Genomic DNA, 14,639 nt, shown 5'->3' with positions numbered 1-14,639 from the left:
TTTTAAAAAATATTTTATTATTTTTACTTTATGTGTATGAATGTATTGCCTGCATGTAGGTAAGTGCACCCGTGTCGTGCAATGCCCGAGGAGGACAGAAGAGGCTGTCGGATCCCCTGGAACTGGAGTTATGGACAGTTGTTAGCTGCCATGTGGGTGCTGGGATTCGAACCTGGGTCTTCTGTAAGAACAGTCAGTATTCTTAACCGCTGAGCCATCTCTCTAACCCTTTATTTTATGTCAGGAGTGTATTGCCTGCATGTATGTAAGTGCACCCTCGTTGTACAGTTCCCATGGAGGCAGAAGAGGGCACTGGATCCCTAGGAATTGGAGTTAATGGATACTTGTGAGCTGCCATGTGGGTGCTGGGAATCAAATGTAGGTCCTCTGCAAGAGCAGCCAGTGCTCTTGACAACTAAGCCTTGTCTTCAGTCCCCAATTATTTTAGTTTTTGATAATTTCGTACATGAGTACTGTATTTTTATCATTTCTACCCCTCTTTCCTGCCCCCCCAATTTTGTGACCTCTTTATTATTGCATATATATATGTATATATATATATGTATCTGTGTATGTGTCCATTTAGTGTTGCTTATATGTGTTTAGGGTTCTTTCTCCCTCAGCAGCCACTGCTTTCCTATAATGCTGGAATTTGTCATCCACATTGGCCAGTCAACTGATGGTGTCATTATGCAGGGCTTGTTTAGGCAACCATATTTCCATTTCATGTATGCAAATTCCTTCTCATGTCTAGAAAACACTGTTTATATGTGGCTTTTAAAATTTCTGTATGAAAGTATATAACTTTAAACTTTAAAAAAATTTATCCATCTTATGCTGGGTGTGGTGGCACATGCCTTTAATCCCAGCACTCAGGACCTGTGTCATGCAATGCCACGGAGGTCAGAAGAGGGCTTTGAATTCCCCTGGAACTGGAGTTAAAGACGGTTCATAGCTGCCATGTGGGTGCTGGGAATCGAACCCAGGTCCTCTGCAAGAGCAGTCAGTGCTCTTAACCACTGAGCCATCTCTCCAGCCCATACAACCGTTCTTTAAGACCCCTTCCCCCATCCGCCCCCCTATCCCCACCAAGCCTCATGTATTCTGCCATACATGTTAAGTCCCATCCAGTCAAGCATTTTACCCTGATGCCCTTGGGTACAAGTTCATCCGCTAGAGTCTAGTCAGCCTATCCTGAGATCTTAAAGAAGGCCTACCTCACCCAGCAGTAATCAGTCTCCAACAGTTCTCAAGCTAGGGTTGGCCCGCTGCCCATTTTCCTCGCACCACTCTGGACCCTTGCCTAATTGAGTTGGCGTAGGTCTTGTGCTTTGTGCTTGACACCATTATTGCCACAAGTTCACAAGAGTAAGCTTCCAGTGCCCTGAAAGCCTCTGTTTTCCTATGTTCGTGGACCAACTCTGGCTCTTACAATTTTTCCACCCTCTCTTCCTCAATGGGCCCTGAGCTGTGGGTGGGTGAGGTTTACTATAGGAGTCCTACCCAAGGACATATACTCTGCAGTCTCTTAGTCTCTAAAACTTAGCTAGTTGTGGTTTTCTGTGTGCATCCCACTCTGTTGTATAAGGAAACTTTGCTGGTGAGAGTTGAGAGATGCACTAGTATTCTCTCCATCTCCTGTTCTACTATGTTCCATGAGCCTAAGGTGTAGATATCACCTGGGGTGGGCATCTCTCAGATGTTTACTCTCTGTACGTGACCAGTTGTAGAACTCTATAGTAGCCTCCATCTCTTGCTAAAAGAAGCTTCTTTGATGAGTGGTGTACTTGTCAGGGAAGAAGGCTGGTCTTGCTGGGAGTGGTGGCGCTTGCCTTTTTAGTCCCAGCACTTGGGAGGCAGAGGCAAGTGGATCACTGAGTTTGAGGCCAGCCTGGTCTCCATAGCCAATCCAGGCCAGGTGTGGCAACAGGGAGACACTGCCTCAAAAAGACAACAAAAAAAGAAGAAGCCTGGTCTCAGGAATCCAAGGCAAAGTGGGGGGTGGGGACCAACAGGATAGAAGCCTGGTCTCAGGAATCCAAGGCAAGGTGGGGGTAGGGACAGACAGGGTAGAAGGCTGGTCTCAGGAGTCCAAAGGCAAGGTGGGGGTGGGGATAGCCTGTTAAGGGTCTAACAAACCAGACTGAAAAATTGAACTGTTTGGGCAGGCCAGAGATCTGGGGCACTAAGAGCAAAAGCAGGCCCAAGGCTAGAGGGGGAAGAGTGTGTTTTATTGAGATACTAATTTCACTATGTATCCTTGGCTGGCCTGGAACTCTATGTAGACCAGGCTGGCTTTGAACATAAAGAAATCTTGCTTGCCTCTATTCATAAGTGCTGAGATCAAAGGTGTGTACCATCATAACAGGCAAATATTTTTCTTTTATTCTCTTTCTTTTACATGTATGAGTGTATTGCCTGCATGTATGTAAGGGTACCTGTATCCTGCAATGCCTACAGGTCAGAAGAGGGTGTCGGATCCCTTGGAACTGAAGTTAAGGATGGTTGTCAGCTGCTATGTGGGTGCTGGGAATCGAACCCAGGACCTCTGCAAGAGCAGTCAGTACTGAATCACAGAGCCGTCTTTCCAGCCCCTTTATTTTAATCTTAAAATTTAGTAGAATTGAGGTTTGTTTAAATGGCATATGGCTTGAATTTATAATCGTTTGTTTTCTAGTTTGAAAAAAAATGCTCTTGTGTGTGGTTCTATGACTGCTTTTTTTTTTTTTTTTTTTTTTTAATCTTTTTTGAGACAGGGTCTTCCTGTAGCCCCAGCTGGCCTAGAACTCACTATGTAGACCAGGCTGGCCTTGAACTTACAGAGATCCACTTGCCTCTCTCTCTCTGCCTTCCTAATGCTGGGACTACAGGCATGTGCCACCATACCTGGCTTGTGACTGCTTTTTTTAAAAAGCTTTGTTTATTTTTCATTATATATGTTTGTGTGGCATATGTGCACACATGTGTAGGTGCCTACAGGGGCCAGAGGCATTCAATTCCTGTGGAGCTGTAGTTCTAGGTGGTTGTGAGTTTTTCAGTTGGTGCTGGAATGGAACTCAGATCTTTAGCAAGAGCAACATGTACTCTTAACCACTGGGCCATCTCTCTAGGTCCCTCCCCCCTTTTAATTTTATAATACATTTTATTGTTGCTAGGTATGGTGGCACACACCTTTAATTCCTGCACAAAGGACACAGAGGACAGAGGCAGGCAGATCTCTGTGAGTTCAGTGCCAACCTGATCTGTATGGAGAGTGCCAGGCCAGCCAGGGCTGCATAGTGAGACCCTTTTATCTAAAAAAATATGTACATGTATGTGTGGGGGTGCATGTGGCGGTCAGAAGACAACTTTGTGGAGCTGATCCTCTATTTCCACTTTTACATGGGTTCTGAGGATTGCATTCAAGTTGTCAGATTTGCAGGGCAAGCTCTTTACTTGCTGAGCTATCTCAATAGCCCCTTGTTTTGCTTGGCTTATTTAGAGAGTACATCATTAGTTTCTGTAGTCAGACTCACATAGGTAAGACCTTATGTATGTATGTTTTTTTTCAAATGGAAGCTCAGGGACACTTTTATTATAACTTTAAGCATTTAATATAGTGAGTTCACCCTGTACAAATGGGAAAAATTAAGTTGTTTATGTAAAAAGACCAGTGCTAGCAGTATGTAATACATCAATAGCAGCAACAGCTTTTCCTGGTTCTGACCAAAATGATAGAGTCACCTATCATCCCATTAAAAAAACAAAAAGCAGCCGGGCATGGTGGTGCATGCCTTTAATCCCAGCACTCAGGAGGCAGAGGCAGGGGGATCTCTGTGAGTTCAAGGCCAGCCTGGTCTACATAGTAAGTTCCAGGACACCTGGGGCTACAGGGAGACCCTGTCTCAAAAAGAACAAAAAGCAGAGTAGAATCCTAGAAAACAGCACAGTTCTGCTCCTGTTGTGCCTGAAAAATTTTTTTTTTTAAATTCTCAAACATAATGTGGAAAGAAATAGTCATTAAAAATAGCTCTGTTAGCCAGGTGTGGTGGCGCACGCCTGTAGTCCCAGCACTTGGGAGGCAGAGGCAGGTGGATCTCTCTGAGTTCAAGGCCAGCCTGGTCTACATAGTTCCAGGACAGGTGGGGCTACCCGGAGACCCTTCTTCAAAAAGGAAAAAAAATTAAAAAATAAAAAATAGCTCTGTTAAAGTATGGTCACTACTATATATCATAAAGTAGATACAAGATATTTTATATTCACAGTACTGTCCTACATCTATAATACCAGAGGATGCAATTTAAAAAGCATTGTTGCCGGGCGTGGTGGTGCACCGCTTTAATCCCAGCACTTGGGAGGCAGATCTCTGTGAGTTCAAGGCCAGCCTGGTCTACATAGTGAGTTCCAGGACAGCTGGGGCTACAGGGAGACCCTGTCTCAAAAAAACATTGTTTAAGACTTAATTTCACCTTTCCAGTAGAGGGCCCAAAGAATGGTATGATACAGCTCAATAAGAAATGCATCCTCTGCTGCGTGTGGTGGCGCATGCCTTTGATCCCAGCAACTGGGAAGCAGAGGCAGGTGGATCTCTGTGATTTCAAGGCCAGGCCAGCTGAAACTACAGAGAGACCCTGTCATCAAAAAAAAAAAAGAAAGAAATGCATCCTCAGACTGGTGAGATGGCTCAGTAGGTATAGGCACTTACTGCCAAACCTGCTTACCTGAGCTTGTTCTCCAGAACACATATATGCATTGTGGCACATGTGTACCACTTCCCCTAATACATATGGAAAGAAATAAATGTGACAGATTTTAAAAATAGTATTGAAACGTGTGTGTGTGTATAATATATACATGCATACATATATAATCTTAGAAGAAATATGCTGTTTTAGGTAGAATTTCCTTTCATTAATGACTCAGTTTTTTGTTTTTTGTTTTTTTGTCTTTTTGAGATAGGGTCTAAGTATTCATTCTCTTCATGAACATTAGCTAAAATTCATTAGGTTTTTGGGTTTTTATAAAAGGTTTTCCTATGTAGACCAGGCTGTCCTAAAACTTGTAATCCTTTTGGCTCTGCCTCCCAAGTGCTAAGGTTAGAGTTGTGTACCACCATGCCCTGCTGTAACTACTTTCTTTAAATGTGCAAATCAAGTTTACTGGGTAGATAATAATTGTCTTTGTTCTATATACACATTGACTGGGACACAGAGTTTTCAGTAGATATTAAGTGATAATCTAATGTTAATATATATGTATATGTTAAATTGTTAACATTACAGAACTTTTCCTTGTATTGGGACCTAAATAATAATGGTTTTTAAACCAATAAATAACTTTTTTTTTTCTTTTTGAGACAAGGTCTCCTTGTAGCCCCAGCTGTCCTGGAACTCACTATGCAGACCAGGCTGGCCTCAAACTCACAAAAATCCGCCTGCCTCTGCCTCCCAAGTGCTGGGATTAAAGGTGTGCGTCACCACGCCCGGCCAATAAATAACTTTTAAACTATTTTTAGAAAAGATACACTTTTTCTGTAATGTAATTTCTGGTTTTTTTTTGGTCTTTTGAGGCAGTTCCAACTAGGCTGGTCTTGAACTCAAAGAGATCAGCCTTCCTCTGTTTTCCGATTGCTTGGATTAAAGGCATGCACCACCACAATTTCTTTTAGCTTAGTTTATAGCCTTATATTAATCTCCAAAATTAATGGACTGGTGAGTATGATTTAGATTATTTTTGCAATGCCAGAGATGAAACCCAGGGCCTATGCATGCTAGCTGTACCACTGAGGTACATTCTTACCCTTGATTTAGATTATTAAATAACATTGTAGTATCTTAGTCAAATGGAAATATATTTTGTTATATGTAGTAGATATATTTCTAAAGGGAGTTTTATGAATGATTTAAACATTTAAAAATGTTTTATAGGGGTCTAGAGAGATGGCTCAGCAGTTAAGAGCACTTGCTGGTCTTCTAGGGGACCTGAGTTTGATTCTCAGTACCCATATTGGGCAGCTCACAACTACCTGTAACTCTAGCTCTAGGAGATCCAATGCCCTTTTTGGGCCTCCTCCAGCACCAGCACAGATGTGGTATACACATGAGACACATAAATAAAAACAAAAATCTTTAAAATACACTAAAAAATGAATATCTTATTTTTAAAAATATTTTATGGGAAAATAAGCTTGACATTCAAAGAAATATGCTGGCCAGTATGTTGGTGTACACCTGTAATCCCATCATTCTAGAGGTGAAGACAAAGTGATCAGGAGTTCAAGACCATCCTTTGCTGCACAGCAAGTTTGTGTCTAGCCCAAGTTACATGAGACATTGTCTAGAATTCCCTCCCCCCTAAAAAAAACAATTAAATGAGTAAAAATTAACATGATTAAGGGCTGGAGAGATGGCTCATTGGTTAAGAGTGCATACTGCACTTCCAGAGGACCAAGTTTGGCTCTTAGCAGCCATGTCTGGTGATTCAGAGCCATGTCTCATGGGTCACAGCTACCTGTAACTTGGGCTTCAGGGAATCCAGTTGCCTCTTGCCTCTGCAGGCCCATGCTCTCCCGTACATATCCACACACAGACACATGTAAGTACATATAATTAAAAATAGCCAGGTGTGGTGGACCATACCTTTTATCCCAGCACCCAGAAGGCAGAGGTAGGCAAATCCCTGAGTTCCAGGTCAGCCAGGTCTTCATAGTGAGATCCTGTCTCAAAAAAACCCAAAAAATACAGGTAAATAAATCTTTAAAAATACATTATTTAGAGTTTTGATTTCATTTTGACAGACTCTGACACGTGAACAAAAGGAAGGTGCCTTCTCCAATTTCTCCATTTCTGAGGAGACTATAAAGCTTCTGAAAGGTACTGTGAATTTTAATGAGTATATGGAACTCTTAGACCTTTTGTGACCAAAAGGAAAATATGAAAGAGAAGTTGCTTTTTTAAAAATTGCAGTTATTTATACATCATCCTTGTCATTATTCTAACTTCTTTTAACCTTAATAGTTACATGTGTTTGTCAAATTTCAGACCAATTTTTGTTATAATTCTTCTTTGGGGTAGGAATAACTAAATATTACTAGGTAGTATGTCTTTAGGTAGTCATGGAGGAATCGGAATTGTCATTTTCAAATGAATTTATTTTTTACTAATGCTAGTGTTAAATTTTAATGAAATCTCATTTTACAGGTCGAGGGGTAACATATCTCTTTCCTATTCAAGTTAAAACCTTTGGTCCTGTATATGAAGGAAAAGATTTAATTGCTCAAGCCCGGACAGGAACAGGAAAGACATTCTCTTTTGCCATACCCTTGATTGAAAGGCTCCAAAGAAATCAAGAAACAATTAAAAAAAGCCGCTCACCAAAGGTAACGGTTATTAAGGGAGTAAAAGCGCTAACAGTAATGAGAAGGGACAGAGATTAATATACTAGTCCTTTTGGTTTTTTCTTTTTTTTCTTTTTGGTGCTGGAATCAAACCCAGGGCCTTGTGCATGCTAAGCTCATGCTCTCCCACTGAGTTGTACCTCAAGCCCTGAAAGAGTGGTACTAATCTTAAATTCAAGTGCACCCTCCCCTCCCCCTCATAAAGTCAAGTTATCCTTGTATCTTAAAGTTAAATTTTGATTCCTAAAGTAAAAATTCGTTGTTTTTCACATAAGGAAAGAAAAGATAGTTTAACATTTACTGTGCACAAATGCATTGTCTATGGATGCATACACATCTTTGATAGCTTTGTGTATTGTGAAGTCAGTTTACCTTATTGTAGCAGTATTTATTTTTAGTGTATTTAGTGACCTTTCTCTTTTTTCATCTTGACTTCTGCTTTTAAATAATAGATTTTCTAAAGAGGTACTTATGTGATCATTCAGTAGATACTCAATGTTATTTCACAGGTTGACTTTTTATGAAGACTATTATAGCAATGTCTGCCTTCTTATGATACTAGAGATCTGTCTTAATTTATAAATAGCAAAATCAATTAACAGAAGGAACTAGTAAAATTTTAGTCTAAATTTTGGCCTTTTTAGAACCTGTGTGCACTTAAAGGTTTGTAAAAGTGAAGAAGAAAAGTCAGCATAAAAATTGGAACAGGTATGTCTGTGATTTGAAATACTCATAACTGATGGTACAGCATAAAAGCAAATTCACATGTGTATAAATAGAACGAAATCATAATGGTTTAGGATCAGCTATTCTGTATCATGTTGACTGTGTTGGTTTTTAGGATAAATCTTTTTTGGGGGAAGGGGAGGTCTGTTTGATTTTGAGACAGGTCTCCCTTTAGCCCCCATCTGTCCTGGAACTTATCTGTAGACCAGGTGCTTGATCTGACAGAGATTCACCTGCCTCTGTCTCCTGAGTGCAGGGACTACAGGCGTGCGCCACCATGCCTAGCTTTTAGGATAAGTCTTTTTTCTTCAATGAAATTAGGGAAAGCTGCAAATAATACAGATAGGAAACAATTCTAACCCTACCTTTAAAAACTTTTTATTAAAAAGATGTTACTGGAGATTGCACCTCCACTACTTCTTGCTATTTGATCTTGGGCAGGACTTCTGAGTTCACTGTGACTCAAGTTCCACATTTATCAAATTGAGATAATAATGCCACCTTATAGGCTTTCCATGACAGTCAGATTCACTAATTCATATAAAGCACAAGCACCTAGAATACAGTGAACCTTCTTAACTTTGGAAAATATTTTCAAGTATTTGTCATATGCGAGGCACTGCTTTAAAGTACAAGGAATACAGTGACCCACCGACATAAATTTTACCATTCATGGACTTTATTTATTTATTTATTTATTTATTTGTTTGTTTGTTTATTTGTCTTTTTGAGACAGGGTCTCCTTGTAGTGAGGCTGGCCTGGAACTCACTATGTAGACCAGGCTGGCCTTGAACTCACGGAGATCTGCCTGACTCTGCCTTCCGGAGGACCTTACATTTTATTTAATTAATTAATCTTCTTGGGGGTCTTTCTGAGACAGGTTCTCCCTGTAGCCCCAGCTCACCTGGCACTCACTATGTAGACCAGGCTGACCTCGATCTCACAGCGATCTGCCTGCCTCTGCCTCCTGAGTGCTTAAGACTAAAGGCGTGTGCCACCACTCCCGGCTGGACCTTGTATTTTATTGGATGAGATAGACAGTTAGCAAATAAGTACATTCTGTGTGTGCGTTGGTGGGTGGGGGGGGGGCGGGATGGAGTAGTGTAAGTGCTAAGGAGAAGCAATAAAGGACAGGTAAATATAAAAAGAGGCTTGGGAACCTCATTGAGAAAGTGTCTCTATTTTATTTATTTTTTGAAATAGAATCTCAATATAGCCCAGACTAGCCTTGAACTCAACTATATAGCTGAGAATGACTTTGAGCATCTGCTCCTTCTGCCTCCACCTCCCAAATGCTAGGATTGTAAGCATGCACCACTACACCTGGTTTTATGCAGGCCTAAAGACTGAACCTAGGGCTTTGAGCATGCTAACTAAGCAAATGCTCTAACTGAGCTATATCCTTAACCCAGGAAAGTGACTTTTGAAGACGTCTGATGGAAATAAAATACAGTAAATACAAATTATTGTTCCTTTTGTTGCTATTTATGTACTTTGCCCTAGCACTTTAGTGCTGGGGCTCAAACTGAAGTTGTGCATGTTAGACAATTGTTCTACCACTAATTGTATCCCCAGCCCTGTCTTTAAGTGATTATGACATTAATGTTGAGATTCTTATTTAAAATGTACTGTTACTAAACTGTCCTCTCAGGTTGAATTTTATATAAATTTTTAGAAAAGGTGTATCTCTTGTTTTTTAAACTTTTTGCTCAGGTTCTTGTTTTGGCTCCAACAAGGGAATTGGCAAACCAAGTAGCCAAAGATTTCAAAGATATAACTAGAAAACTCAGTGTGGCCTGTTTTTATGGTGGAACATCATATCAAAGCCAAAGTGAGTAAATATTTAAAACAGTAGTCCAGAGATGTATTGGTAACTTTTAAATCCAAGAAATAAAAGCATATATTTGGTTTTTACATACTCGTGGTATTTCTCTTCTCTCACAGTTAATCATATTCGAAATGGTATTGACATCTTGGTTGGGACTCCTGGTCGTATCAAAGACCATCTACAGAGCGGCCGTCTGGATCTTTCTAAACTACGCCATGTTGTGCTTGATGAAGTGGATCAAATGTTAGATTTAGGTTTTGCTGAACAAGTTGAAGATATAATTCACGAATCCTACAAATCTGGTATATCCTAATTGAACTAAGTACATTCTCTAGTCTTTGGTTTTAGAAGCTTAAGAATTTTCATTTCATAATCTTTTTTTTTTTTTTTACACTGCCTTCTGGAATTCTAACAAAATAAAAGTTATTTGGTATCTATTCTTGTCCTGAAAAAGAAAGTACAGCAGCATATTTGAAATATTTTCTTAGCTTTCTTCTGTGTATTTGTGGAGATTTACTAACTGACTTTACTGACTTCTTTGTTTATTGTTCTTTCCTAAATTCTTACTTCTGAGTTGTTTTCTTCATTTGTTCCCAGTTTTGAAAATCGAAAATTTTTAAAAATTGCATGAAGTCTGTATGTTAAAAACTTGTCCCAAGTTTTTAGTTTTCATTTTTTCCTTTGAAGCTTGGGATGATTTTTAAAAGATGGCTACATCATGGGACATTAAGAAAACATTTGAATTCTTTTTTGTTTATTTAAGATTCTGAAGACAATCCTCAGACTTTACTTTTTTCTGCAACTTGCCCACAGTGGGTATACAAAGTTGCAAAAAAATACATGAAATCCAGATATGAACAGGTTGACCTTGTTGGAAAAATGACTCAAAAAGCTGCAACTACTGTGGAAGTAAGTAGCTTTCCAGTATGATAGCGTTTAGCTTTTAGTTACTATTTACTTTTGAAATATGTGAAACTAAATTCAGATTTTGGGTACTTATTCAGACCTAACCTCTCTTTTTACTGTAATTCATTAGGATACATATGTAGTGCTGGGAATGTAGTTCAGTGGTAGAAGACTTACCTAGTATGTGTGAAGCTCTTAAGTTCAGTTCTAGCTCCGAAAGAAAAAAGTGATACATATTTTTTCTATAGTCTGAAACTGGGGAGCAGAATAGAATAGGGGGAAAATAGATGAATAAGAAACTCCTAACAGCCAGGCATGGTGGTGAACGCCTGTAATCCCAGCACTCGGGAGGCAGAGGCAGGCGGATCTCTCTGAGTTCAAGGCCACTTTGGTCTACAAAGTGAGTTCCAGGCCAGTTGGGGCTACAGGGAGACCCTGTCTCAAAAAAAGACGGAAAAAAAAAAAAAAAAAGAAAGGCCTAACAGAGGACTTACAGGAGACCATAGAGCAGCCAGAAGAGGCCAGGTGTGGCTCATGCACTGGGGATGCTGAGCCAGGCATAGGCTTGGAAGTCAGCATAGGCCATGTAGTGAGTTCCAGGTCAGCCTGAGCTACAATGTGACAGTATGTGGAGATCTGATCTCAAAAACCAAATAACAACAAAACATCCAAAAAAAAGAAGGAAAAGAATGAGAGAGAGAAGGCATTCTTATTAGCTAGAAAAAGAGTAATACTGTAACTCTTGAGATGGCTCAGTGGGTAAAGGTACTTGCCACCAAGCCTTATGATCTGAGTTTGATTCCCAGGACCCATGTGGTAAAAGGAAAGAACTGCTTCCTGCTAGTTGTCTCTGACTTTCACATATGAACCAAGTTGTGCACACATACATACACAAAATAAATGTAATTAAAACAATTTTCTTATAGAGTACTACTGAGATTGTTAAAGATTAGCTGGAGAGGGACTCAAGGGATAACTTAGTCAGTGAAACCCTTGCCTTGTAAACATGAGGACCTAAGTTGTACCTCCAGAATCTACAGAAGGGGAAAAAAAACTGGGTGTGGCAGCATGCCTATAATCGCAGTGCTGGCGAGGTAGAGACAGAGGGATTGAGCCCTTGGGCTCACTGATCAGCCAGCCTAGCTGAATTGGTAAGTTCCAGGCCTGTAAGAGACCCTGTCTTTAAAAGGGGTGTGTGTGTGTGAATGTGAATGACACTTGAAAAACAACATCCAAGATTATCTCTGGCTTCCACAAAAAAATTAAAAGCTTAGATGAAAAAAATCAAAAAATCAAATCCTTATTTCATGCTGTATACTAAAAAATTTCTTGAAACATTAAAAAAAAAAGGGAAGGGATTTCTTTTTTGTTGAAGTTTATTAAAAGACATTTTTAATGTAGATTTTGTGTGAGAGTTAAGAAAAGGAAAGAGGTGCTCAGGAAGAAAGAAAGTAGGACACACCAAGAGCATGGGTGTAGGCTTCTCTGAGGGCAGAGTTTCTAAGGAAAGGCTTTTCTAAATATAGAGGTCAGAAGAAGCAACCCTAAGGGAAAACGTTGATAATGTGACTTCATGAAAAGTAAACCAAGAGTATGTTCATGAAAAAGAATTAGAGGTGCTTTTACAGTATTTATGACTGTCAGGTATGTACCATATATTTTACTTTGTCCATTTGATAGAAGTAATGTAGGAAAAAAAGGCTAAATAGTAATATAATCTGTAGAATATAATGCAGTAATTAAATAGATTGAATTTGAATGCTAAAAAACCCAATCATATGGGCTCAATTCCCAGCAACACAAAAGACAAAATCAAAATTACAGATGATAACATATAGTCACACTCTTTATATTTTATTTATTATTTTTATTTTATGTGTATGAGTATTGCCTGCAGGTGTGTAAGTGCACCCGTATTGTGCAGTGCCCATCAAGGTCAGAAGAGAGCATTGAATCCCCTGGGACTGGAGTTACAGACAGTTGTTAACTGCCATGTCGGTGCTGGGAACTGAACCCAGTTTTCTGCAAGAGCAGCCAGTGCTCTTCACTGTTGAGCCATCACTCCAGCCCCTTGGTTTTGTTTATTGGAGTCAATGTCTTGCTATGTAATGGCCCAGATCTTGCCATTATACTGTGTTTGCTCCCTGTTAAAATTACTAATGTGAGCCAGGCGTTGTGGTGCACACCTTTAATCCCAGCACTTGGGAGGCAGAGGCAGGTGGATCTCTGAGTTCAAGGCCAGCCTGGTCTACATAGTGAGTTTCAGGACAGCTGGGGCTACAGGGAGACCCTGTGTCAAAGACCAAAAAAAAAAAATTTACCGATAACACCTCACTTTCCCCTCTTGCATTTTTTTGTTTTAAGGCCTCAGATATGGCTCAGCAGTTAGAGCACAAACTGCTGTTGTAGAGGCCCTAGGTTTGATTCCTAGCACCCATGTGGCAGCTAATAACCATCTTTAACTGCAGTTCAGGGGACTCCAATGCCCTCTTTTGGCCTTCTTGGGCATTGTACACATGTGGTTCACCTATGTACATGCAGGCAAAATATTCATATATGTAAATACACACACACACAAATCTCATAGCTCATCATTTTTCTTACAAGTCTTCTAATAGTGTTAATTTTACTGGTTTACATCCCTGTCGTGTTACTTCACATGTTGCTGATTAAATTGCTTGATCCATTTCAATTTTTTTTTTTTTTAGGTGAAGAAGGATTAGGACTTTGTCATTAGGTGATAGAAGTGAATTTTGGCTTGTCTTTTTTTTCTTTTCAGGTAGTAAAAAATTATATTACATTTATTTTTACAAATTCTTTTTTTAAGATCTATGTTAAAATACCAGATTTAGGGCCAGTGAGATGGCTTGGCCAGGATAAGTGACCACAGTCAAGGGGGTTGGAGAGATAACTCAGCATTTAAGACCACTGGCTGTTCTTGCAGAGGACCCTTGTCCCATTCCTCACACTCACATGTCAGCTAACAGCTGCCCATAATTCCAGTTTCAGGGGATCTGACACCTTCTGGCCTTATTCATGTACATTGCATGACCCTGGGTACACTTACATACACGTGGGCAGAATACTCATACACATAAATAAATGAATAAATAAATAATCTTTTTTTTAAAACTGACTGCAACCAAACCTGACCTGATTTTGATTGCTGGGACCCACATGTTAGAAGGAGAGAACCGATTTCCACAAATGTCCTCTGATTTCCACACATGCACTGTGGCATGTATGCACATGCAAATATACACACACAAAATAAATAAAATACAAGAAAGATGAGCTAAATACCTTTTAAAAATGAGATCCATTTGCCTCTGCTTCTGGAGTGCTGGGATTAAAGGCGTATACCACCACACCCAGCTTATTGTATGTTGTATCTTTTATTTTTTAAATATTATTTTTATGATATGAGTGTGTTGCCCGTGTGTGAGTGTACCCATGTTGTGTGGTGCCCACAGAGGTCAGAAGAAGGCATCAGATCCTCTGGAACTGGAGTTAGGACATTTGTTAGTTGCTCTGTGGGTGCTGGGAATTGAACCCCAGTCCTCTACAAGAGCAGTCAGTACTCTTAACCACTGAGTCAACTCTCCAGCCCTGTTGTATCTTTTTTATAATAAAAATTTATTTTTGGGGGGCTAGAGAGAAGGCTCAGCAGTTAAGAACACTGTTCTTGCAGAAGACCGGTTTGAATCCCCAAGACCCACATGCTAACAACTGTCCATAACTCCAGTTCCAGGGGATCTGACAGCCTCTTCTGTTCTCCACGGGCATTGCACAGCATAGGTGAA

At 39.9% G+C, this 14,639-nt stretch overlaps 1 protein-coding gene and 1 pseudogene across 3 annotated transcripts in view; one reads left to right on the top strand and one right to left on the bottom strand.

The window, feature by feature from the left end:
• Positions 1-4,732, bottom strand: part of LOC108490836 — a 5,611-nt pseudogene extending 879 nt beyond the window's left edge.
• Ddx50 (DExD-box helicase 50) overlaps positions 1-14,639 on the top strand; it is a 47,314-nt gene that overhangs the window by 8,050 nt on the left and 24,625 nt on the right. For all 3 annotated transcript variants that reach the window (XM_008832641.3, XM_008832642.3, XM_029563351.1), the window contains 5 exons: positions 6,776-6,851; positions 7,179-7,357; positions 9,816-9,933; positions 10,047-10,232; positions 10,694-10,839. In XM_008832641.3, the coding sequence (XP_008830863.1) occupies positions 6,776-6,851; positions 7,179-7,357; positions 9,816-9,933; positions 10,047-10,232; positions 10,694-10,839 (705 nt within the window). The remainder of the gene's footprint in view (positions 1-6,775; positions 6,852-7,178; positions 7,358-9,815; positions 9,934-10,046; positions 10,233-10,693; positions 10,840-14,639) is intronic.

The sequence above is a fragment of the Nannospalax galili genome, unplaced genomic scaffold (assembly GCF_000622305.1).
Source record: "Nannospalax galili isolate Female #2095 unplaced genomic scaffold, S.galili_v1.0 scaffold156, whole genome shotgun sequence".
Lineage (NCBI taxonomy): Eukaryota > Metazoa > Chordata > Mammalia > Rodentia > Spalacidae > Nannospalax > Nannospalax galili.
Note: the sequence above shows the minus strand (reverse complement) of the source record. Positions and strands in the feature narration are given on the sequence as shown.